The following is a 25,507-nucleotide window of genomic DNA, read 5'->3' on the forward strand; positions in this document are numbered from 1 at the left end:
GCAATGTTGTTGAATTGCTCCATCATCCATAATTCGCGAGTCGCGTATATTCAGGGCAGGCTCTCAGGTTTTCAAGTTTTCATTCGTGCATCCCCTTTCACGCATAAGATATTGAGTATGCACACCCAGAATCATCCTTGGAAAATTTCGATAAAATCCATGGGGGAAACCTCAAACAATGTTGCCGCATCCATCGTCAATATACGACGAGACAAGTCGCGTAAATTCGGAGCAGGCTCTGTCGTTTCATCAATTTCATTTGTTTATCCTATTTGACAGGATTATATTTATGGAGAACAATACAAAGGAATAGAAGCCACAAAACTCAAAAAAAAAAAAAAAAAAAAAATTATGGTGGATAGACATCGAAGACCATCCTCTGAAAATTTCGAGAAAATCCAAAGGGGAAATGTCATGCAATGTTGCTGAATCGCTCCATCATCCATAATTCGCGAGTCGCGTAAATTCAGGGCAGGCTCTGAGGTTTACAATATTTCATTTTTTCATCCCCTTTGACACATAAGATATTGAGTATGCACACCGAGAATCATCCTTCGAAAATTCCGAGAATATCCAAGGAGGAAATCTCTAGGAATGTTGTCGCATTGCTGCATCATCCATAATTCGCGAGACGCATAAATTCGGAGCAGGACTGTCGTTTCATTAATTGCATTTGTTCATTCAATTTGAAAGATTTTATATTGAGTATGGACAACCAGAATCATCATCAGAAAATTCCGAGAATATCCAAAGGGGAAATCTCTAGGAATGTTGTCGCATTGCTGCATCATCCATAATTCGCGAGACGCGTAAATTCGGAGCAGGACTGTCGTTCCATTAATTGCATTTGTTCATCCAATTTGAAAGATTTTATATTGAATATGGACACCCAGAATCATCATCAGAAAATTTCGAGAAAAACAAAGGGGGTATCACGAGCAATGTTGCCGTTTCCATTATGATGCATGATGATTCTTGAATTGGCCGCCAAGAATTTTTTTTATCTTTATTTCAGCTAAATTTTTCTTGATACATGAATGAAAATATTGAATTAAGCATATATATAGTTTGTAGTAACCAGATTATGATCAGAATTCTTGATTCAAGAGAAAATACTTCTTGGCGGCAAATTTGAGATTTTTTTTTTTCTTCCAGTGATTATTTACTGGGACGTAGCCCCTTAGTGATTCAAAATCTACGAAACTTCATCTCTCTTGTGTGAAGAGGTTAAGATTTTAGTAATCTATTTTAAATACTGCAAAACGTTCATGGTTTAAAATTAATGAGTTTCTCACTCATGGTCACTCTTATTTTTCAACCAATGTTCGTCGTTGTTGAAAATTGAATGTCTCTTTTTACAACGTTGATGATTTCTTGTCACATTGCCTGTATTACTTACGATAAGCTATGGAACATTATTTCTTGACATTTTTGCTGGTTATCCTGCATCATGTGCAGAATATTTGGTAAAATTGTGAATAATTCACTGATTTTCATTGTAAGGAAAAAATTTAAATGAAAATGAAACATCATCAGCTCTTCTTGAAACATTCCAAATAAGGAAAGTGTTTTGAGACTTTCGCCATAAAGCCATCTCAAGACAATCAGATTCAGAAAATAGGGAGAAATAAAAAATGTGTGGCCTTCAGGAACAAAATGCGACTATTATTAGTCAATAAATGACTGGAAGAAATTTAAAACACACATGAAAAAATATTTCACTCACTAATATTAGTCATGAGAAAAAATGGTGTATGGAAAAAGAGATGTTGATAAACAGACATAAGGTAGTAGAAAAAAGAAAATTGATTTAAGTTCTTGAAAACAAAACAAAAATTCAGTAATTCCCTGTTGACTTGCTAACGTAATGATATTTCAAGGGGATACAAGTACAAAATATGGGTTGAACATGCTAAAGAAAGGCTCAGGTGAAATTTGCCATATTTGCACTGTTAGTCTAAGAACGAGCTTGTTTACATGAGCGCATGAAATTTATTCAAGTTTCCGAAAATAAGAATAAAAATCAGCATTACTCTGTTGACTCACTAACGTAATGATATTTCAAGGGGATACAAGTACAAAATAAGGGTTGAACATGCTAAAGAACGGCTCAGGTGAAAGGAGAAGTTGCGTTTTGAGCCTTTTCCGGCCCCACCTGGATTTTGCTAAATGTTTCATATTTTCAAAGTACTAAATTTAGGTAGACTCTGTGCCAAATATTAGACCGAACGGAGCCCATGCAAGGGCGCAGCAGCGCCTCAAACCCAAAATCCTGGAATCGAAAAACAATTATTTTCGTCAACTTTTTCGACTGTTATCACTCTTCCAGCACATGATTCTTCTGTATTTTTTTGCGTACTTTTCGTTTCTGGCCTTTTTAAAGGCCTCCGATAAATTTTAAGGGGCCTTATGGCCCATTGTTGCCATTTTTGGCCCATTTTTAGGGGTTTTTTCCATTTAACACATTCAAAACTCAACTTAATCCAAAAACTGTATACATTTTTGAAAAGTACGCAAAAAAATGAATAAAAAATGTTCAGTAAAATTTTTTCCTATGTTGCCAAATTTCCGAGAAAATTGGTCCCAAAGTGTCGAAAACGGCAAAAAATCGATAAATCGCCGCGTCTAAGGTTCAAGAAAGTGGAGTACATTTTTCATACTGTACCAGATAACAGCTCTTATCCATCCATACAACATACTAAAATATCATAGTTGTACCTGGATTCCCACGATGTGAAAATTGACCGAGATGTCAATTTTAGCGGCCTTTTTATACTTGAAGGCAGCTCTTTTGAATGTTTTTCGACTGTAGTCACCCTCTATGGGTGTGTACTATATGTATTTTTCTACGTACTTTTCATATCTGGCCATAAAAATGGCTTCCTGTGAGTTTTAAAAGGCCTAACGGTCCATTGTTGCCAATTTTCACCAATTTTTAGGGGTTTTTTTCAAGTTTACGTGTGTGAAACTTAATTTAATCTAGAAACCGTGTACAATTTCGGAAAGAACGTAAAAAAATACATAGAAATGTGATTTGTACCTTTTCCCTACGTTGCCAAATTTTCGAGAAAAATCGTCCTGAAGCGTCAAAAATGCCAAAAATTGGATTAATCATCACGTCGGAGGTTCCAGGAAGTGAATTATGACATTCATGTGGATCGTGGGACACTTTCTCCACGCATTTTCTGTTCTTCGGTATATTTGGCCTGTAGCAAGCATCTTGAGAACCAAGGATTATCTCGAGGTTACAGGAATAAAGAGGTGAACTGGAGTGAAGGATAAAGTAAAAGCACCTTGAGGGCCCGTTTTGTCACGTTCATCTGCGCCATTACATGTTCCTTGAGATGCATTGCAATTTTCCATTTTCGATACGTTATTTGTAGTGAAAAAAAACTTGAAATTCACTTCCTGGAACCTCCGACGTGATGATTAATCCAATTTTTGGCATTTTTGACGCTTCAGGACGATTTTTCTCGAAAATTTGGCAACGTAGGGAAAAGGTACAAATCACATTTCTATGTATTTTTTTACGTTCTTTCCGAAATTGTACACGGTTTCTAGATTAAATTAAGTTTCACACACGTAAACTTGAAAAAACCCCTAAAAATTGGTGAAAATTGGCAACAATGGACCGTTAGGCCTTTTAAAACTCACAGGAAGCCATTTTTATGGCCAGATATGAAAAGTACGTAGAAAAATACATATAGTACACACCCATAGAGGGTGACTACAGTCGAAAAACATTCAAAAGAGCTGCCTTCAAGTATAAAAAGGCCGCTAAAATTGACATCTCGGTCAATTTTCACATCGTGGGAATCCAGGTACAACTATGATATTTTAGTATGTTGTATGGATGGATAAGAGCTGTTATCTGGTACAGTATGAAAAATGTACTCCACTTTCTTGAACCTTAGACGCGGCGATTTATCGATTTTTTGCCGTTTTCGACACTTTGGGACCAATTTTCTCGGAAATTTGGCAACATAGGAAAAAATTTTACTGAACATTTTTTATTCATTTTTTTGCGTACTTTTCAAAAATGTATACAGTTTTTGGATTAAGTTGAGTTTTGAATGTGTTAAATGGAAAAAACCCCTAAAAATGGGCCAAAAATGGCAACAATGGGCCATAAGGCCCCTTAAAATTTGTCGGAGGCCTTTAAAAAGGCCAGAAACGAAAAGTACGCAAAAAAATACAGAGGAATCATGTGCTGGAAGAGTGATAACAGTCGAAAAAGTTGACGAAAATAATTGTTTTTCGATTCCAGGATTTTGGGTTTGAGGCGCTGCTGCGCCCTTGCATGGGCTCCGTTCGGTCTAATATTTGGCACAGAGTCTACCTAAATTTAGTACTTTGAAAATATGAAACATTTAGCAAAATCCAGGTGGGGCCGGAAAAGGCCCAAAACGCAACTCCTCCTTTGCCATATTTGCACTGTTAGTCTAAGAACGAGCTTGTTTACATGAGCGCATGAAATTTATTCAAGTTTCCGAAAAAAGGAACAAAAATCAGTGTTACACTAGCAACTCAATGACGCATTCAAACACTAATAACTGAATATTAAATTTAGCAAGTAAACAAAATGACCATTAAATTTAAAAAAATATATATATATATATATAGTTTAAAAAGGGCAGTAAGAGAGAAGTAAAACAGTTTTGCGCAGCGTCAATTCAGTCTAAAAGTAATCATTGAGGAACAAAAATAGTTGGCATTTTCTTTCGAGACCTGAGTTCTAGGCTGCCTGCTTCAAACATCTGAAAACATGAGAAAAGAAATAATCATAAACTGTCAAATAAGTGGTATAGCAGAGCAAGTTCCGGTTATTAAAGTAATAGTCATTCGATCAGACAGGGTTGCCACAAAAATTGGAAAATGAAATTCCCTGACATTTCCCTGTTACATTTTGGTGAAATTCCCTATCAATTGAAGATATGGCAAATGGCTAAGAGGACATAATTGAAAATAGTGTTTGGGCAAAATTTGTAGTTTGAGACCTCAAACCCAGTTTAGAAAGCAAATAAAGAAGATTCAACTTCCCTGACATTTCCCTTTACTTCCCCTTTTCCTTGACTTTATGAAATTCCCGGACTGTGGCAACCCTGCCCCTTATGAGGTGTTGCCAAGTTATGTAACCCATAATTCTAAGTTTCATAATTCATCTTTTCTGGCATTTATCATTTCGTAATTGAGTCATGTCGTGCGAAAGTCTGTAATGTATATTTTCCCAGCTTTTAGTTTTCTTGTGCTTAAAATAATTTTCAAGATTTGACACCACCATCAAAGTGTAAAACGAGTACATTCATCATTAAATTCAACTCTCGAATGTATTATCAACTCAAAAAAACTCAAGACTGGAAGAATGGACATGAGCGGCCTCTGCATAAAACGATTGAAATTTGTATAGCTCATGATAAGCCAAGGATTAAAAACAAACATCACTGGTCAAGAGGACCACACACCTTGAGATCGAAAAAAGTAATTCTATTATTACCAACCGCTGCCTCACCAAAATTTTTTTTTCTTTCTTCCTACAAAAAACATACGTGTCTCTTATGCCATTCACTGTCATCTGCCGATTTCTAGTTGGATGAAGTTTTCTGTATTCACAAGTCCACTGGACAATGAACTGCTTTACCGGTACACTCTTTGAAGAAACTCAATAATCTTCCATTACTTTTAATCCTCCTTCAGCTTTGGCTTCAAAACATCACCTTAGTGGAATGCAAATAGTCTAGGACTTCATTAACGTTTTGAAAACTTGACTTAATTATATCAGGCCAAGGCTTATACCCTTTATTAATGGGAGATCTTCGTATTTAATTTGCCATTTTCCCCTCGAAAGCTCCTCTTATCTCAATTTCAAGGATATGAAGGTGGAATGAACATGCATGAAATCTCTCTTCAAAATTTTCTGGAGGATAATACCATCATCATTAAATTTACACAAGTTTTGTACCTAATCCTCATTGGCAACCGTTTCGTCACCACAAGCTCCACATTTCCAATTGACAAGTTCTCACTTCCGAAAATTTGTAACTGTAGCATCCGTTTCATCTCACCGCATTATTTCGAAACATATCTCAGTTGACGAATACGAAAAGTGTCCTCAGTATCAGAAAATTTAACACAACAAAAATAATAAACAGCTAGGTCATTGCACTATTGAAAAACTTTTTAGGCAGATTTTCTCAAGGAACTTTTTAAATCTTGTCCTCATAGACCATACTTGAGAAGATGGGTAAAAACAAAATTTGTAAAAAAGCTGATTATCTTGAATGACTAACCTGAAGGAGGAGTAAAATCTTATGGAAAAACCCTTCACTTCCAAGAATGATTTACTACGTATACAATTTTTAAGTGTACTGGCAAAAAATTGAAAACTCACCTAGTTATCAGGCTTGTCGCAAGAGCCGCATCCCGTATAATCTACTGCATCTGTGAATGAAAAAAAAACATCCAAGTTAACTAATCAGGGAATTTTGTACAGTTCAGTACATAAGTGTGATTTCGAAATCACAAATTTGAAAAACAGTAAACGTCAGTCAATGATTATATTTCACTGTCGACACAACTACATATATCTATCATCATACTTTTCTAGTCAATGTTTCCGGCTTGTGATAACATAACGAGCACCTAATGAGTAGAGTTTGTTTCATTTTGAACCTCAGCATTGAGTATTCGAAAGTAAAAGATTGTATACCAAAAATTTTATTTCAGAGAAAATCCCTAATTGAAGATTCAACACCATGTACTTCCTCCATTACTTAAACTGCGCCTAAACTCTAATTCCTTTGTGACTTGCTGAACCTTTGAAAAGGGGTATGGAAAACAGCAGATGGCTGCCCTGTGCGGGTTTCTAACATAGTTTTTTTCTTTGTTTTCTTTGTTTGAAAACATGCACAAGTTCTTTTATTGGCAAGAGACTTTCTGCTGCTGAGATGATATGTTCCTTATTATTTAAGTTTTTTTTCAACATGAATGGTAATTGAGAGGGGTGGGTTTGTAACTAAAAACATGTCGCCTTTCTCATTTTAAACAGAAAAATTAGAGTACTGAAGTCTTTGTCCATTAGTTGCCAACGCATAGATGATGCAGGGGTAGAGATGACGACTATACAGTGGATCAGGGTTATCCCCCATAAACATGAAAACTTTGTAAAATTCGCATTCCATTCTCTCTCTATGATCTTCAGTTCATTTCTATTGTACAGAAACATGTATAAGCTACATTCATTTTATAGGATACACCATCTTACGAGGATCCAGAAATCTTGTACTCCTGAAAATGGGCTTAATGGCACTAATGCCTGTTTACCAAAAATATCCTTAATAAATTTGTTGTCACTTCTGATATCCAAGTTTCCTCTTTGCTCTTCATTTACCGGCAAAAATGTAATTCTCCCCTGAATTCATTCAAGCAACCATGAGACACTACAGCCTGATTGTTAAAGATTTATCAGGCTTTGTCAGCAGGCTAACACATGATAATCTTTTAACTGATCGATTTTTTAAGTCTTTTTGTGCTGACATAAGCATCAATCATCAGGCTACTGGTCGACAGACACTTCGGATCGCCTAAAATTTGTCACTGATTCTAGGTGGGCTTTTCGCAATGATTTTGAAAAGGTGCATTTGACAATCACCTACTTCCAATTGGGGAAAGAAAAGAAGACACATATGTCACATCCGAGAATCACACAATTCAACATAAATTTAGATGGTAAAAATAATAACTGATCCACTCAGGTTGATGCGATAATTGGCTCTTCTTTCCTTTCCCCTGTCCTCCATTATTTACTCAGTTCCCAAACAACTGAATTTCCTGTGATAAACTGCGATTTTTTTTGGAGTACATGCAAAATTTGATTTTTCCAAGCATACCTTGAGGATCCAGAAAACCCAGCGTAATTTTCGAGATCAGCCCTAAAAATACACCTAGAAAATTACATTCCTTCTTGTGACAACTTTTTTCTCTTTTTGATACAACCAATGTGAGCTTGGTTCATCTAGAAGATACGCTATCAGAGACTTGCAATTGGTCTACTGTCCTCTGAAAATTCTGTGTTTTTGCAACCCATCAACAATTTGGATCAAAACAAATACACCTTGAAATTAATTACTGTGCCCTTCTTTTCTTTATTCATCTGATAAAATAGTGACAAAATCTGTATTTTTATGGTTGCCAAGTTCCGATGTTGTAAATACTTTCACTTACCAGTTCTCGATGTGTCTGCGGATGGCGGCTCCTCTTCGGAACTGATTGTAATTTCTCCTGCAACACGAATTTTCAATAGTATGATTAAAAGAAGAAACCTTTACTAAAAGAATTACAGTAACCCCTAAAAACAGTAATCCTGTTTAACAACATAACCTCATTTGGTAGGGAGTGTACACTCATGAAAAAGGATTGCCGAAACACACTCAGCTCTTCCTGGACCAACTTTGAAAAAAACTTTGATTTTCCGCTACTTTGAACAACTTTTCTCAGATAAAATTTGATTAGATGAAAAACAAAAAGGGGTGAGATTCCCAAAATACTGATCAATTTTGATAACAAGTTCGAAAACTTAGATAATGGATTTGTTGGAAGTAAAAATTCTTCGTCTCAATTGCCAAACCTAATTCTAGAACCAACGCCTGCTTAAAATTACAATTTTTCTTGTTATTTTTCCTTCCAGAAGACAATGGACAAGATCAATTGGACACAGTCCAATAACAATGACTTAGGAGACTGTGCAAACAATTGAACTTAATTATTAGCTGCAAATCTACCAGGCATCATTTATTTTTTTTTCCTCCTATACATATTTATTTTGAAGGTCAAATATAACCCTATTTTCGGTTTCCTTAAAGAACAGAGTGATTTCTTAATCCTCTGAAAGCATCTGAAGGAGACTAATATTTAACCCCCTCTGAAAATGCTCAAAGGCTCCTTGACAAAAATGCCACAAGATGGAGGAGCTGTCCTGCTTCATTGAACTCATATAAAGAAACTTCACTTCAATTTTCCTCTTGAAGTAATGGTCTGGCAAAACTCCTTGTAGTTTTAAAATTAAAATGTTATCCCTGCAACTGCTAAATAGTGTTAATTTTCTGACAGAGGAATGTTGATTCTACAGTTCCTCTTACAAGAGAATAAATTAAAGACATTCTCTTTTCCCTTTTAGAAAACAGACGTGCATCATTCCCTAACAGCAACGATGAGGAGGGCACCTGAATTATCAAAGTTCTTCCCCTGTTGCCAACTATGATTGCTTATCGTGACAATTCACGGTGGAAAATGCCACCAATCAAAAAAGTAGACGTTGAACTGTCTTTCTTAAATACCCCTCAAACATGTATCATTGTCTGGTTCTCAGAAAATATCAAGAGAGGGAGAGAAAATGAGGTTCTAAGCTAAGTTATGGCAGCCTTTGTGCTATGGATGGTCTAGATGTATTGAGTCTTTCCTTACCTTCCCTCAAGTACATCATAAACGTTGACAAATTGCCAGCCTCTTTAACTGAAATTTTTCTTTTGATCTGCTGTGAATTGGACCTACTACATTCCAACATATGAAAATAGGAATATGAAGTGCACATCCTATTGCACTTGTAATTTTTTTTCGACTGTAACCCAAGACCAATCCACACAGGTCAGTTATTGCGCATCTTTTTGAAAGCCACTTCCCCGCCCGGCCCTAACTCGGCTGCACTCAATAGTACGTCACAATGGGTGCTCCCATAAGAAATACATTGCAAGCACTCAATAATACGTCACTGCGCAGTAGAGTACCAAAACTCGTCCACGGGAATGACTGACCTGTGTGGATTGGTCTTGCTGTAACCATTACAACTTTACTTATGCACGAGGGTCGTTCCAAATAAAAGTATCTTTTTGTCGTAACTTCTTAACTACTGCATGAAATAAAGGTCTGAAAAAAACTCTTCATTGGTCATGATGTCCCCTTTCTTGCAAGGTTTTATTTTTCCTTTAAAATTTGGTTCAGCAGAATGTCAAAAAAGTTGTTTTTATGAACTCACCTCCGGACCACATGGGTCCAAAATTTCACGCTACCAGTCCGTCCGAAATTTAAACAAGACGTGAGACAAAATGTAACGTTGGACAAGCTTATTAATCCCTTCAGCATACAACTCCTTATAGATGAACGATATTTCTGGGTAACTCAATGATCCGATAAGAAAGCCCCCTAGAACGCTTGTGATGCAATTTCACAAAAAGTAGCTGAAATACAACTAATACCACGCTGATGTCCACATTGTGGTGCATCTTTGGTGATCTTATAAAAAAAGAACCTTTAGCTAAGAATTGTGGCTGTCTGATGTTACAAAATCCTGATTGCACTTTGACACCGAGTAGTTGCTGCGCCGATGTACCGACATGGAATTTTAAACCTGTTTGGTGGTAAGGTGGGTTCACAAAAAAACAACTTTTCTGCCATTTTACTGAACAAAATTTAAAATACTATAGCTCGTTAAAAAGCTAACATTATGACCGACAAGCGGATTCTTACGGATTTTAATTTTATGCAGTAGTGTAGAAGTTTCGGCAAAAAGATACTTACATTAGGAAGTCTCTTCTACTTAAAATCTGCCCCTTCTTTAATTTTTTGAAAATTACCACTCCTAGACTTCTAGGAGAAGTATAGCGGTTTTGCATTCAAGTTCGTTCTACTATTTCACCTTATTGACCATGAGCCTTGGCCGACTCAGAGAACTGACCCTGATAGTTGCAGGAAAGAGGTGATGAACAAAAATGTTTCAACTGTAAGCAAATCTTTCAACGTCAGAAGCCTCAAGTATCTAATTTTTTTCTTTCTAGCATTTACTTTGGATTCACATACCATTCATATTTACTTAGCATTTACATTGAAGGTTTCATTCACCGTTGTAACATTTTTCTTCATCAACTTGTTCCTGCAACAGTTCCACTGTTCCGACCAAGTCTAAACCAACCTTGTGATAAGAAATGTGTTATCTACGGTGCAAATTTTAATTCCTAACCCTAGCTTCCCCCTCAAGAATGGGAAATATTAATACTGTGAGTAATTTCCACAATAATATTAATAAGATGTCTTACCCAGACATCATGGCTTCTGTGGAGGAATCGATGCAGGTGCTGGAGGTGCTGGTTGCAGTGGAGGTTGTGGTAGAGGCTGCAGTGGAGGTTGCTGTGCAGGTTGTGGAGCAATTATTTCGGTGGGTGGTCCTGCATGCCCTTGGCCCCAGCTTGTCCTCCCCCACGCATTGAAATGTCTGAAAGAGAGAATCCAATAGTTGATCAAAAGATGAATTTTCATAAATAGTTTAAAACAATAAAAGCACTTTGGACGACCAGAAATAACTTCCCAATACTGCCTATTTTTCCTGCAGAGAACGACTAATACACTTTCATGTTCTTTACGAAGTTGGAGGCAACTGGAAAATTATCTACTTTAAATAACATAACCTTTCAACTAATTATTTACTTGCTTAGGACACTAATTACTATCAGATGATTGTTAATGATGACAACCCAGAATTATCCTCTTCTTCATCAGAATTGAAGGATGTACAGTTCAAGCATTTTTTACAACCCTCCTTTTCTAAGAAATCCTCAGAAATATCGCGATCCCAAAGTCAACCACAAATTGGGTATTTCCTTGAGAGAGAATATTTTGAAGGAGTGACTATGCATTCCGTCTCAATTTGTGTCAACCTCATTTCCCCCTTCATGCTTTTCTATTAGTTACTGCCTTTCCACTGAAGCGCATCCCTTTGTGCCAAAAAAAAAAAAACTGCAAAATACACCATGTGATTGGAAATATGAGTTTCTTTCAGTTACTCCCTCATTCATCATCTAGAAAACTAAAATTTAATTTAAGTGCTGATGGGGCAAAAGTTTGTGCAGATTTTTTTCTTCATACTGAAGTCACTTAGCCATTAATGACTGACATTATGATGTTCTAAAGGTGGAACTGCTTTTCAGTCTTGTCAATCTATAAACTGTCCTGTAATAATCCTGTAATTAATTCAATAATCCTGTGAAAAGATGCGATTAATCAGAAAAAAATCAGAAAAATTATTCTTCTTGTTCCATCTGTAATTTTAGGAAACAGATTATCATGATTTATAGAATTAAATAAAGACGTAATTTACTTATCTATCACAGAAAAATTGATTCCACCAATAATAATCTTTATCACAACAGCTACAATACAAGCTAGTGGAGAATCTAAAATAAATAAACCCAATACAATTATTAAACAAATGTTAACATATATGTGATTTATAAAAAAATTAAACTTAATAAGAAAGATAATATTTGTAGCCCAAAAAGTTGACGTATTAAAAACTACAGAAAAAGGAATAGTATTCAACATACAGGGTGATCCAAAAGTCCCTTCCACCCCCTCTAACTTTTTACCTAATTGAGGTACAGATTTGAAACTTGGGGGATATTCCTAGGTAAAAGGGAGCTACTTTTTGGCCCCCCTAAAATTTTCAGGGGGGCCCCCTTGGGGAGGCAACGGCCCCCAACTTTTAATTTTCAAATGGGAAGACCCCCTTTGCGATAGCTCGTTCGAAAGAGCATAAAAAAAGAAAACTTTTCGCGCAAACCCGAAGTCAATATCTCAAACCGTTTCAAAATGGCGGCCGGTTAAAGTTCAAAATGGCCGAAAATTCACACCGGTTATTTGTCGATGGATTTGCGCGAAAATCGGTATGTAAGGGTATTTTGACACGAGAAAAACGAATTTGACGTTAGATTTTAAAAAAAAACCGAAATTTCCAAAATGGCCGCCGGTTAAAGTTTAAAATGGCCAAAAATTGTCACCTCGGTTTTTTGCTGATGGATTTGCCTAAAACTTGGAATTTGAGAGTATTTTGGCATAAGATAAACAAATTTGAACTTAGATTTCTAAAAAAATCAGTTTTTGGTCATTTTGAACTTTAACCGGCGGCCGTTTTGGAAATTTCGGTTTTTTTGAAAATCTAACGTCAAATTCGTTTTTCTCGTGTCAAAATACCCCTACATACCGATTTTCGCGCAAATCCATCGACAAATAACCGGTGTGAATTTTCGGCCATTTTGAACTTTAACCGGCCGCCATTTTGAAACGGTTTGAGATATTGACTTCGGGTTTGCGCGAAAAGTTTTCTTTTTTTATGCTCTTTCGAACGAGCTATCACAAAGGGGGTCTTCCCATTTGAAAATTAAAAGTTGGGGGCCCCCCTGAAAATTTTAGGGGGGCCAAAAAGTCCCTTTACCTAGTCCCTTTTACCTAGGAATATCCCCCAAGTTTCAAATCTGTACCTCAATTAGGTAAAAAGTTAGAGGGGGTGGAAGGGACTTTTGGATCACCCTGTAGAGAACATAGGTGCAGGAACATAGGAACATTTCAACATAGGTTCATTCATAGAGTTGCAGTGTGACATCTTGTCAATGATACATAGGCAGTATGTTCTGGCCTTAACAGATGCTAATTTATGTAATTTAAGGCTGCTTCTGCTTTTTTGAGCAATAAATAGAGAGAGAACATTACTGGTGCTACTGTCTCAAAGTTTAAAACCCACTTTTGGCACTTGGCACCAGGAAACGCTGGTTGTCCTCTTTGAGTCAGTGGGTTTTCTGCCTCAGAAGAATGATAAATCATTGACCCATTATCGGAAGTGATTTTATCAATTAGTTTAGTAAAAAAAGGGATTCCCAGTTTTAAACTTGAAGATAAATAATTTACTAATTCAATATACCCTCTTTGTAATTATTTTCCTCCAACACATCTTGGAGACTGATTTCTTTCTAGAATTTGTTTCATATGCTGACTAAGCAAAACCAAGAAACATTGGAGGAGGTATAGGGTGGTTGTCATTGAGAAAAAGAAAACCAATTCCTTAACTTCGGGAAAATGGTACGTCGCTGAAAACTCATCGTTTTGCCTTCAGAAAGGAGGGAGGGAGTACCGTTTTGAAAGTGATTGGATAAAATATGTTTCTTCATCTTTAAGTTCCTTAAAAATTACTTAATTAATTAGATACAATTTCCAAGCTGTAGCAACTTTTCAATGGGGGGAGAATGCAATTTCTCAATTTTTAAATCCCTGTTGGTTATTGCAAGGTATCTACTGCACCACTTACATTGATTTGCCCAAAATTTGTTTTGGGTTCACATCACTCCTGAAGCATCACATGGAAGGGAGGGGGAGGGGGTGTCATCCACTTGATTTTCAAAAAGGAAAAAAAATAAGAAACATCCTACTTCATATACACGACAGCCGTTATTTCTTTGAGAGGCAACTGAAACTGTTTTCTTGTGTGCTGTTTAAGGGGGCAGTTGGTCATGTTCAATAGTTGGACGATGACATTTCCACACTTCATCTACTGATAGTTTCTAGTGTTCATCTTCACTCAACAATAAAAGGGAATAATGACAAAGATACGTACCCTGCCTTGGCGAAACGATATCCGCGTACGATTCTAGGATTTGAATCGCTTGCTCGACTGATCCTCCTGGGAAAAAAAATATTCTTTACTTACGGGCGGAAAAGTTATATTATTTACTACCTTCATTTTAACTGGATTGTGGTAAAGTTCCGCTAAAGGGCTCATTCAACTTTTCAATTTTTTGCCGTTTTTGACGATTTTTTCTCGTCACTCTTTCTCGATAATTATGCAACAGAGGAGAATATTACAGTACATCTTTTCAAAAATGCACGCTGTTTGTAGGTTAACTCAAGTTTTACGTGAGAAAATTTGAAAGAATCTCCTAAAAACTGGCCAAAAATGGCGACAATGGACCAAAATACCCCTCACATTTCACTGGACATCATTTAATTTTAAAGGCAAAATATGGAGCGTCCCAAAAAATACATCCGTGTCACCTCTCAACAGAGTGATAATAATCGAAAAAGTGTAAGAAAATAAATTCGTGTTTTTCCAAGAATTGGGTTTTAGGGACTGCTGCTTCCTTCTATTGGCTCTGCTCAGTGAAATATTTGGCGTGCAGTCTACCTGGGCCTATAACTTTGGAAATGAGAATTGTGTAGCAAAACCCAGGCTCAGGCAGGAAATGTCCTTAACGCTACGCATTATACAAATCTGCAGTTGTCCCTGAATAAGATAATCGTTCAGAAGGCTATCTTTTTCTTCTATTGGCTTATTGACTTATATTCCTTATGTGAAACCTACAGCCATCTATACACAAAATTTCATACTTGATATTATAAGAAATGTAGGGGTAAGGAAATGTTTTATAGATAGAGTAATTTGTTTGTTGAAGCCGTCACCATTTTCACGCCTAGAGACCCTTCTAGGCGACTTCCTATACCGGGGTATACTGGGTCATGGAAAACATTCAAAGTGAACATACGGAAGATTTAGGATTTATATTCTTTCTCTTTTTTTTTTGGATTTTAAGATTTTGGAAGATTAGGATATTGACTACTAGCCTTTGGAAGTGGATATCGGACGGTTTTATTAAAGAATATGACTAAGAAATAAAAATTGTTAAAGTCTTCCTGTAAATAGTTAAAAACATTCCTAAAGCAGCCACCACCCGCAGCGAACCAGGTGGTATTAACTCCTAAAAAATAACTAATACAGTCGGATATAGCTTATGATTCTAAGTATTTTTTTTTTTTTTTTAATTTTTTATTTTTTTTTCTTAAAAAGATTTATATTATTGACTTTTAAAAAAATTAGCAATGATTTAATATATCTTGGGATCTGGGGTGTGAAGTATGTATGGGACGTTGAATGGAGGAAATTAGTTATTTTCAATTAGATTTTGAATCATCATAACTCGATTTATTAGATTTTGACATTCAAATTATAAGTGGTTTAGGTCACCATAGTCTACATTCGCATAATTCTGAGTCTTTCAGATTTAAGTTCTTTAAATGAACTGGGAAGTTTCCATGTCCTATTCGAAGTCTAATTAAGTTTTTTATTTCACTATGATTCCATTTTAGTTCATCAAACCAAGGTTTTAGATTAATTTTTGGGCAAATTGATTTTATCATAAGGCTATCAATTACCGATTTTGAAAATAAATTTTAAATGTTTTTCTCTAAATCTCCGATTTTCCATTCTCCTACATACTGCTTTAGACACTAGTTCAAAAGATTGCTAATGCACCATCCCAATAACCAACCAATAATATGCCTCAAGGCATGGAAACGGAAAAATGAAATAAAAAGATCCATCGATGAGTATGAGAGCTTCACATAATAATAACTGTTTTCGTCATGTTTCCTGCTGTTTTCATGACGAGAATAATTTTCTTACAATTTAAATAAATATCCTTACTCGAAACATGCTGAACTGGGTAATCTGTTGCAGCCTCCATTGTGTGGTGGGAAAATTCTCTCAAGTTCAGGCGGTAATGAAGAGAATACCTCACACTACATTGAGAGCCCACCTCCATATCTTTTCTAACACTCCATGCACAGATAGAGATCAAATACATTAGCGGGGTTGCCATGGCTCCAGTCTTGGACTCTTTGAACAAAATGGCAACCCTGCGAATGTACTTGCTTCTTCTCTGTGCATGCATGGAGAGTTTCACCAGATATAAAGGTGGATTCTCACCGTAACATGAGACATCACCTCCATTACAGCCTTAACTTTACAGCTTTTGTGCGCTTATGAATTTATTTCAGAGAAAGCAAGTTACACCACCCTATTCTCCGCAAAATTTAACACAAGGGGAAGCCTTTAAATAAGAACTGCCTGACACATGCAAGAATTCCTTTACATTACGATCCCCTATAGGGAGACATTCAGGATCTGTTAGATCACTTCCTCATACTGTACTTTGCTAAGTTGCAGAAACTCCACCCTCTGAAGTTTCATGAAAAGGATTGCTGCCCTTCTACTAAATAAAATTCCTCAATGTTAACAGAAAGCTGTGTAGAAACAACTTATTCTTCATAGAAAATATTACCAGCATGGAGAGCAGCGGACAGAACGTAGTTTGGCGGGGCGGTGCTCCGTTGACCAATTGCAGATCTGATGAGTGTAATCGCATGGGCATGGCGGCCCATTCTTGGGTTGACCTGGAAACAATCAAGAAATAACAACAGATGAAAACAAATGAACAAATAAAACATAGAACAGAAAGTCACTGGGGTTGATTCTGGAGAAAGAGGTTGTTCCTAAAATCACATTTTGTCTCCTCCCCTCCCCCATCTTACCTTAACTGTTGTCCCTGGTGCTTTGGAAAAATTTCAGCCTCTACAGATAGTTACAGACTTCAGGAGGAAGTCAAATTCTCCTACTTGCAAAAATTAAAAAAATTGTATCTCTGCCATGGCTTGTATGTTAGTGTCGCACCTTGCGTTCACAAATGTTGAGAAATATTCTCTAAAAATTGCCGAGGTGCTTTGGTAATTCCATAATTTATTACAAGGCATTATCTTATTTTTGATACTGAACGTCGATTTTGTACCCTTTTAACTATTCTCCTCTGGCTAAATCGTTGCTGATAAAATCAACCAACTTTGCAAAAGTTCTAGGAACAAATGAGAATATCTGCAGATACGGATTCCACTTCACCTCAGTTTGGGAAATTTGAAGAATAGACCGGGGGTGTGTAGGTTTGAAGGTTAATCTAGATGAGTTTTCGACAATAAAAAGGAGAAAAAGGACGAAATAGCTTAGAGAATCCAATGAAAACTTCACAAAACTTCTCTGATATGATTAACTTAATTTTCAGATACTGTATGGGCAAAAAATTCGAAACTACTCCTACTTTTCTGAACTATTTGGGTTTCCTGCAATTTACAGTAATTTGAGGGTAGATCTGTTTAAAGTGCTTAACATTAAGGTGAATCCAGGCTTGGAACTTCACGATTTGGCCACCACGTCGCGCTGCTCAGAATAGCTGCATATATTTGCCAAAATAATAAAAACCGTAATACTTATTCAAGATTGGAGATTCAGGGGATATGGCAACATACGTGAGAAACACTCAGTAGAAAAATCTTCTCAAAATTCCCATAAATAAAGTCTTAACTACGGCGGAAAGTAATTCCCATCGGCAATGGGAGAGAGAGAGACAGAACATGAGAGATTCCGTTGCGCGCTCGGCCACCGCCTCTGACCTGAAAGTTTCAGCCGTACTTTCTCTGCGCTTGTAATTCTAGTAGCCAATATTTTTGGCTCAAAAAATCAAGCAAAAATTAATCTATATCTTGTGGATCTGCTTTTTGTAATTCGAGAAATATTATTTCAGTAATCGTCGAAGGAAAGTGAAATTCTCAGTGGGGACTGGTGGCGCTATCTCTAATCTTGAATCATCCCTAATCGAACCCTGGATTCACCTTAATTGATGATATTCATTAAATCCAACCTCCTTCTTCCTCCAAGGAAAAAGTTGGAAAATTTCGTATTTCAAAAATCATTTCCTAATGAGAATTAATTAATTTGAAATCCCAATAAATCTCAAATTTAGAATTACTTTAGAGACTTCGGTCAGTTGAAAAGGGATGGAGATGGTGGCGCGAGAAAGTAAAAACTTTTTCGTGACCGCACTTAGAACCCTAATACGTCAATCAATATCGTTCCTTCTGTGATTGACTGATTTGGAAGCAATATCATATCAGACTGTACATCCTTCAATGGTTGCTTTCCATCCTTCAGAGAAATTATGGTGTTCTTTGGGTTATTCACCTGTTGTGTTGTGTGCTTTATGTGAGTTGTTCCATTTTCAGAAATAATCTAGCTCTGATTATTTTCACATTTCCATCACACGAACCTCCCCACATGTCCTCGCCTGGAGGACTTTTTCCCCTCAGATGAGAAGACTTTGTTCCCAGGTGATAAAATCAAACATCAATTCAATTATAATAAAAGGGAGTAAACAACACTTTAATATATAGTGCTATCTACGTTAAAAGTTAACTTCACACTTCATGCACAGTAGATGTTTTGGATTTCTTAATGTTTTTGTTTGAGCCACTGTTGGATCGGCAGTTTGATATTGTAGTGAATGGCGTTTACCGCTGAACTTTTACTTCATCATTCGAAATAACATTCCAGAAAATTGACTAAAAAATAAAAACATGATGAAGGAAAAAACTTTTGAAGGGTCATAAGAACTGACACATCAGCAGCCGTGTGTGTGTGAGAAGTCTTAGTTGCACAAAATGCTATCATTTTCATATTCTCACTTGTTGACATTATTCAGCCACAACTTAGAGAAATTCCGCTTCAAGAAAATATGAAAAACCATCTGAAAAATATATAATACAGTACTCACACTTAATATTCGTGTCCAACAGGATCTTTGCATCTTCCAATTTATTAAGTTAGCAAAACAGACAAAAACCAAGCAAATAACTAACGCACAAACGAAATGTAGCTTCCGATTTTCCGACAACCTAAAAACAAACATTAAAACCATTAGTAAAACTACAAAATATGAGACAGTACTTGTAACCCCCACATGGAACTGCGTCATAAAGGTGTCTGAACATTGTGCTGCGTATTCTCTCATCTAAGAAGAGAAGAAAGGGAGCGAATCAAGGTTCCTTTAGAAATCAAAGCAGACATTTATTGCAAATGGTGCTGGAGACAGACAAAAAATGATCATCATTCACCGAGCAGGAGGCTCATTAATTATCCTGAAGCTTCTACTGTCATCTAAGCAACGCCAACTATTTGATGCTGCAGTTTTTCACTGGTTACTGAAGTTCCAGAGGATACCCCTTTAGATTTAAAATCATCACTTCTCCTTCATTTAGATGATGCATCATGGAGAGACGGATCGAAGAACACTTTTTGTCAGTTCCTCAATTTCCAAGCACTCAGGAGGAGTGAGAGATTTTAGAGACAGGTATCAAAGAGGTACTAACATTGAAATTTAGTTACTCATATGGTGGACTCGATAGCTGGAAATGGGGTAAAGGGAGTGAATGAAAAATTCGAATGATGGGTGAGGAAGGCTTAAAAATTAAGATAATAAATTTTTAAGTTTCTTCACTCATCTTAAGAGTTTTTCTTTGTCATTCCCGACTTGTAGTATTAGCTAGTAGTAATTGCTCTTGCTGTTAGCCACTGCCCACCAATTCGGTGTAAACTAAAAACTCTTCAAGATGAAAATTTTTAGACGTGAAGAAAATTAATAACAAATAGGCAACAAAAGTATTGCCTCACATGTCGCATTCCAAAACATTATGAGGGTGTCACGCAGAGGGTCGTGAAAAACAAATTCTCAATATTTCGCCAGACAATCTCACCTCTAATCAACAAAATTGAAGGCAGCATTTTAATTACATTCTAGTCTGACGATTTCTCACCATCACATGGAAAGAGAAGATGTGTAACTGCGCAATGGGTGCGTACCTCATGCCTATGACATTGCCTGAGAGCAACACAGAATCAAGCCCCTGGTCATATCTTAGATCAACTGTTACCCTTCGGACAGTTAATGTTACAATCCCCTGGTGTTACATTGCTTCCCATACCTGGTTTGCACCATAAGATTCTTCACCTACGATAGTCTTAAAAGGGCATGAAAAAATATTTAGTGACCGTAGAGATAAGTGGTAATACTTACATCTGGCAGATTTCAAATAATTGTGAAACCTGAGAAAAAAATACTGAGAAACTTAGAACTGTCTTGCTATGGAGTCAAGAACAGCGCAGAAGGACTGACAATGAGACACATGGCCAAAATACAAAATCTTATTAAAAGTTCACGAATCGTCTGAACTTCAGTTACATTTCTTGAATTAAAACGTTTAGTTTAAAATCTAAGAGCATTCATTAATGGCAGCGAGAATTTTTAAAAAACACTTTTCTGAGAATAGTGTTAAAATCTCAATTTTGAGATCTTCAGAGTCTTAACTGGCTTATGACTGGAACAACAATTCACTTTTTTCCCAATTTTTTCAAAAACACAGTAATTTCCCTGTGGGTAAGAGCTTGAGTTCACAATTTTGGATTCTCGTTTCAGAAAGACAGCGATTTCGTTTGTAAACAAGATGTTTTCCTACATTCAACGAAATATCAAAAAATGTTTCTTTATTTCTTTAAATTAACTGCTGACTCTTATCACTAGAGAAGAATTCAAGCACTTTCAAGGCCTTGAAAAAAAAGTCAAGACCAATCCCTTACGAAGGTAGAACGAATCGTGAAGATGGGATGCCATGATACTCACTTTAACCAGCATGTGCTTTTCGGTGGGTGTCAGGTACATCTTTGTTTCGAACATGTGCACACACAGATTGACAACATCGGACAGAAGCTCTTTGTAACCGATTATTTTTTCCAAATTCTCTTTCACCGTGTCTCGAATTTTGTTCTGCGAAGCGAGAAACATGGATGGATTCTGCAACTCTTGCAGGGTGTGTGAATCTGCCATAACTTTCGAGAACTGGGCGGCACTGAAAAAAGAGGCGATGGTGTAGAGACTTGTCACGATACTTTTGAGCTACAACGGAGGTTTGATATGAATCGGAAGGAAGGGAGAAAACTGTTCGATGTCAAGGACAAAGGACTTAACTCTCCACAATGCAACACAGGGTTGCCACAGAGTTTAGAAAAGGAATTTTCCTGACTAATTTGGGTAAAATTTCTTGACAATTGAAGATATGCCAGATGGCTGAAAGACATAGAACTAGGGAAAGAAAAGAAGAGACAAATGTCACATCCAAAAATTGCACCATTCAACAGATACTTACATGCTAACCAATGGACCCACTGATGATTGATGCATTCAGACTGATGTGACTTATGACTCTTCTTTTCTTTCCCCAGTCCTAATAAACTCTAATTAAAACGTAAGACTTAATTATTTATTTTCGGACAGCTCTTGTAGAGACTTTTGCGATATTACTTCTGTACCATAATTTTTTAAAAATAATCTCCATTCAGTACACAGGAGAAAACTTCAAAATGGAGAAATCTTTTACTACTTTACAGACAAGCTTACCGACACGAGGTGGAATAATCATTTTTCACACATGATTTCATGTTTTTCAGTAATTTTCCTAGGGTGAGCACGTAGGCTCCAGACACAAAATCCTTCCTCTTTTCAGCATGGCACAGCCTTTTTACCTCTGCACAAAATCTTTCAATAGCTTTTCGCTGTGAAAGAAATAATTAGAGTTAAATATAAAATTAATGATCTCACTAAATTGATTTATTCCATGACAGTAAAAGTTATGTGATTAAAATGTGCACCAAACTTAGAAAACTCTATCACCTACGTTTTCCATGATCAGTATGCGCTGTAGTAACTACCCTCCTGGCCGCCATCAACATTGACGATCAACTAATGATTGTGACCACAGAAGCTGCTGAAATGCGGACTGAGCGTAAAACATGGTTTGTAAGTAGAAAGTAAGACTTTTCTAGATGTCATGTATGGTTTAATAGGAGTAAATAAATTGAGGGATAATCAAAGTAAAGTATGGAGAGAGTGATGGACTGAAATTCAAATTCATTATTAGGATTTATTAAGTAATTCCAATTTTTGAGAAAATCAAAGCACAGAAAGGACACTCTTCAGTTGTAGTGTTTCAGAATCTTCACCAATTTTTCATCCATTATGATCAAGCAAGTGTATGTAATTCGCTGAAACTCCTACTGAATATTCTTCATGATTTTATAATTCTCTAGATGACAATTTTCAGAAGATTCACACAGTAGTTTCCTCTATCGAAGCATGAAATTTCCCTCAGGGCAATAGTTCAAAAAAGTAATAATCATTTGGCAAGCGAGAATTTATCATTGTATAATCAATTGAATTCTAACCCTATGGCATAAATCCTAGAAAAAATGAAATTTTCCCATGAATATTGGCAAAAATAAGATGGAAGTCAATAGACGGAAAAACTGAATGAAAATCAAAAAGACTAAGACCTTTGACAAGTCCACAGCCAAGACCGTTTTCTTGCTAAATGCGCCAGGTAATTTCAGGCACGGTGACTGGTAGTTTGCATGTACTATAACAATTTTTATTGTTTCAATTGTACCAATTCATACTAAATAAATAAAAGATTACACAGTTGTGCACTATGGGTACCATCACCAGTTTTTGCACGGAACTAAAAAGCAGAGGGAAGTAGTTTGAGTTAATTAAATAAATATTTATATTAAAATTTTTAATTTTAAAGACAAAGATAATTAATTTAATCATTTTATCAGTGCAATTGATATACTTTCGTTTAGTTATTTGTCTTCTAATTATATAACTAAAGACTACAGGTGTCAGGTGGGTAATCTAAACTAAATTCTAGCATTGTGGCAATAAGTGGTAATTGTGGTTTGAAGCATTCTAACTTCCTTTTTTTTCTTACATGTTTTTCTGGCCCGAACAAGATTAGTTACACTCCTTAGACACATTGGTAGAGAACGTGATGCAAGTTTTCACCTAAAATACACCACTTTAATTGCCTACTGAATGTCGAAAACTAATAAAAGTAGAATGCTCACCTGAAAATACATGATATTAAGCAGCTTGTTCACTTCAGGAGCTAATACTTCAACAGTCTTTTCATAGATTTCCACCCAGTTCAGCTGCTCATTGGACTTTGATTGCGGTATGGCTCCAGAGCAACATCGCCACGTGTACAGTATGACCGCATGTTCCAAGCCGTCTTCCAACAGTTCATTCTGGAGCATTACAAATAGATATTTTACAGGATTGGTAGATTGACAACTTTAAATTCACAACATGGCAAAGCTCTGAATTTTTAAATGACCAAAACCGGTGTCGATTAAATTTCAATGAAAAAACCTATTGACTGCTTTCAGTGCATATAATATAAAGGTTCAAAAAAGGATACATTTACATTTAAAGGTCAATCTGCAATTGATTCCTTGGATAGTTTGAAATCTTTAAATTTAAATCAAGGTTCAAATAACCTTCCATCAACAAAATACATAAAGGACGACGGACCGGTCTTATGGGAAAAGTGGGCCCGGTTAAATCGGCTGGCGTTTTGATATGTTGTAGGTCTTAACCTACTGATCAAAAGTGTCAATGGGCATTTCTCCCTATCTCGAAGTTTTACCCCCCATTTTGGGGGTCAAAGTTGCCAATTCGGCGTATAATTGGCAGTTTTGACACCCGGGTTTATTGGTCGCCCATGAGATTCTTTGATGGTTTCTTGAGTCTTGTGTATCCTCTGAATAGGCTAGAGACCATCCGAACTCAAAAACTGACAATTTCGCCTCATGGGTAAGGGGGGGGGGGGGGTGTTCACGCCACCGATTTCAGAGTCGGCGAGCCGCATTAAACCGATTCTTTCGCCATGTTTTGGAGAATTTTTTATGCAAATGATTGCGACTGCATCTTAAAAGGTCGACTAAGATGCAGCTCAGAATATACCCCCGGGCGGGAGGGGGGGGGGGGGGGTGCGACCGAACTCGAGCAGCGTAACTGGCTTGCGCGGGTCGGATCAAACCGATCCTTCTATTATGTTTTGGAGAACTTTTTTGCAAGTGACTCAGGCTGCTTCTTGAAAGGTGTACTAAGATGCAGCTCAAAATATACCTTCCCCCCCAGGGGGGGGGGGGGGGGAGGCGAAAACTGGGCTCTCGCGAGTTGCATCAAACCGATGATTTTGTCATGTTTTGGAGTTTTTTTTCCATCCCAATGAAACAGACTGCATTTCGGAAGGTCGACTGAGATGGAGCACGAGATGAAGCTCAAAATATACCTCCCCCCCCCCCCGAGGGGGGGGGGAGGCGAAAACTGGGCCGAAAAGCCGACCGAACTCGGGCAGCGAAAGTTGCCCGAGTTTGATTGTTGATCGGTTGATGAGTTGATAGGTTGACCGATGATTTTGTCATGTTTTGGAGTTTTTTTTTTTTTTTTTATCCCAATGAAACAGACTGCATTTCGGAAGGTCGACTGAGATGGAGCACGGAATATGCTGTATGAGAAAGGAGGCTTCTCAATCCGCACCCTCCCTCGCAATAGGATCTCTCAGCATAGGTCAGTGTGGCACTGACACTAGTAGAGTGACACTTTTGAATGTGGCTAGGACGATTAAAACTTCATACCGTTTAACGCATCATTCAATTTTCAGCATATCCTGATGCATTTCAGAATTTCGACGAGGGGAGGGGTTATTTGCTTTTGAAAAGAAAAAAAATTAAAAAGAAGAAGTACATGACCTTGTTTTTTTCTTAGATTTTCTGATTACGTAAAAAAATCTCAGCGAGCTCGCCTCACTTTCTGCACTGAGAGCTTCCAGGATTTGATCCATTACTTATGGAGCTCCAGTAGAAAGAATGAAAAACCCAGAACTCGTCAAATACCTTCAGAACTGATTGCATTGCATATATTGCCTTTTTGCGAATGCTTTGCTTTCTTCCTTGCCTTTCTTGACATTCTACAAAACTGTTTAATGCTCGATAATAATGTGCGATTTCATTTCAAAAATCACCTAGATGATATATTTCTGAAATCAACCGACGTTATATACGTCTCAGCCGTACGAATCATCTGCACCATTAGCTTTCGCTTATAGAAATATTGGGCTCAGTCGGAAATGCGTGTCAGCTAAA

The 25,507-nt window shown here is 36.8% G+C and overlaps 2 protein-coding genes across 2 annotated transcripts; both read right to left on the reverse strand.

The window, feature by feature from the left end:
• Positions 1-1,644: 1,644 nt before the first annotated feature.
• LOC109030051 (uncharacterized) lies at positions 1,645-21,053 on the reverse strand. Its single transcript, XM_072300887.1, has 8 exons — positions 19,245-21,053; positions 16,929-17,040; positions 14,429-14,494; positions 12,143-12,218; positions 11,085-11,260; positions 8,221-8,277; positions 6,389-6,438; positions 1,645-4,757 (listed from the first exon to the last, which is right to left on the reverse strand). The coding sequence occupies exons 1-5, from the start codon at positions 19,479-19,481 to the stop codon at positions 11,092-11,094; spliced, it is 660 nt and encodes a 219-aa protein (XP_072156988.1). The 5' UTR covers positions 19,482-21,053; the 3' UTR covers positions 1,645-4,757; positions 6,389-6,438; positions 8,221-8,277; positions 11,085-11,091.
• LOC140224700 (cytoplasmic FMR1-interacting protein-like) lies at positions 20,434-23,614 on the reverse strand. Its single transcript, XM_072301014.1, has 4 exons — positions 23,426-23,614; positions 21,921-22,075; positions 21,147-21,372; positions 20,434-20,487 (listed from the first exon to the last, which is right to left on the reverse strand). Exons 1-4 carry the CDS (start codon positions 23,612-23,614, stop codon positions 20,434-20,436), a joined length of 624 nt encoding a protein of 207 aa, XP_072157115.1.
• Positions 23,615-25,507: the final 1,893 nt, after the last annotated feature.

Source organism: Bemisia tabaci, chromosome 5, assembly GCF_918797505.1.
Source record: "Bemisia tabaci chromosome 5, PGI_BMITA_v3".
Taxonomy (NCBI): domain Eukaryota; kingdom Metazoa; phylum Arthropoda; class Insecta; order Hemiptera; family Aleyrodidae; genus Bemisia; species Bemisia tabaci.

Bases quoted from the DNA above. Each gene is read 5' to 3' on its own strand.
- LOC109030051 (XM_072300887.1), bottom strand. From the start codon at position 19,481: ATGAGAGAATACGCAGCACAATGTTCAGACACCTTTATGACGCAGTTC. The intron at 14,495-16,928 runs GTAATATTTTCT...TTTTTTTCCCAG, and splicing joins GTCCGCTGCTCTCCATGCTG to GAGGATCAGTCGAGCAAGCG. The intron at 12,219-14,428 runs GTACGTATCTTT...TATTTATTTTAG, and splicing joins TATCGTTTCGCCAAGGCAGG to ATTCTCCACTAGCTTGTATT.
- LOC140224700 (XM_072301014.1), bottom strand. From the start codon at position 23,614: ATGCTCCAGAATGAACTGTTGGAAGACGGCTTGGAACATGCGGTCATA. The intron at 22,076-23,425 runs GTGAGCATTCTA...TTTCTTTCACAG, and splicing joins TTAATATCATGTATTTTCAG to CGAAAAGCTATTGAAAGATT. The intron at 21,373-21,920 runs GTAAGCTTGTCT...CTCTTTTTTCAG, and splicing joins GATTATTCCACCTCGTGTCG to TGCCGCCCAGTTCTCGAAAG.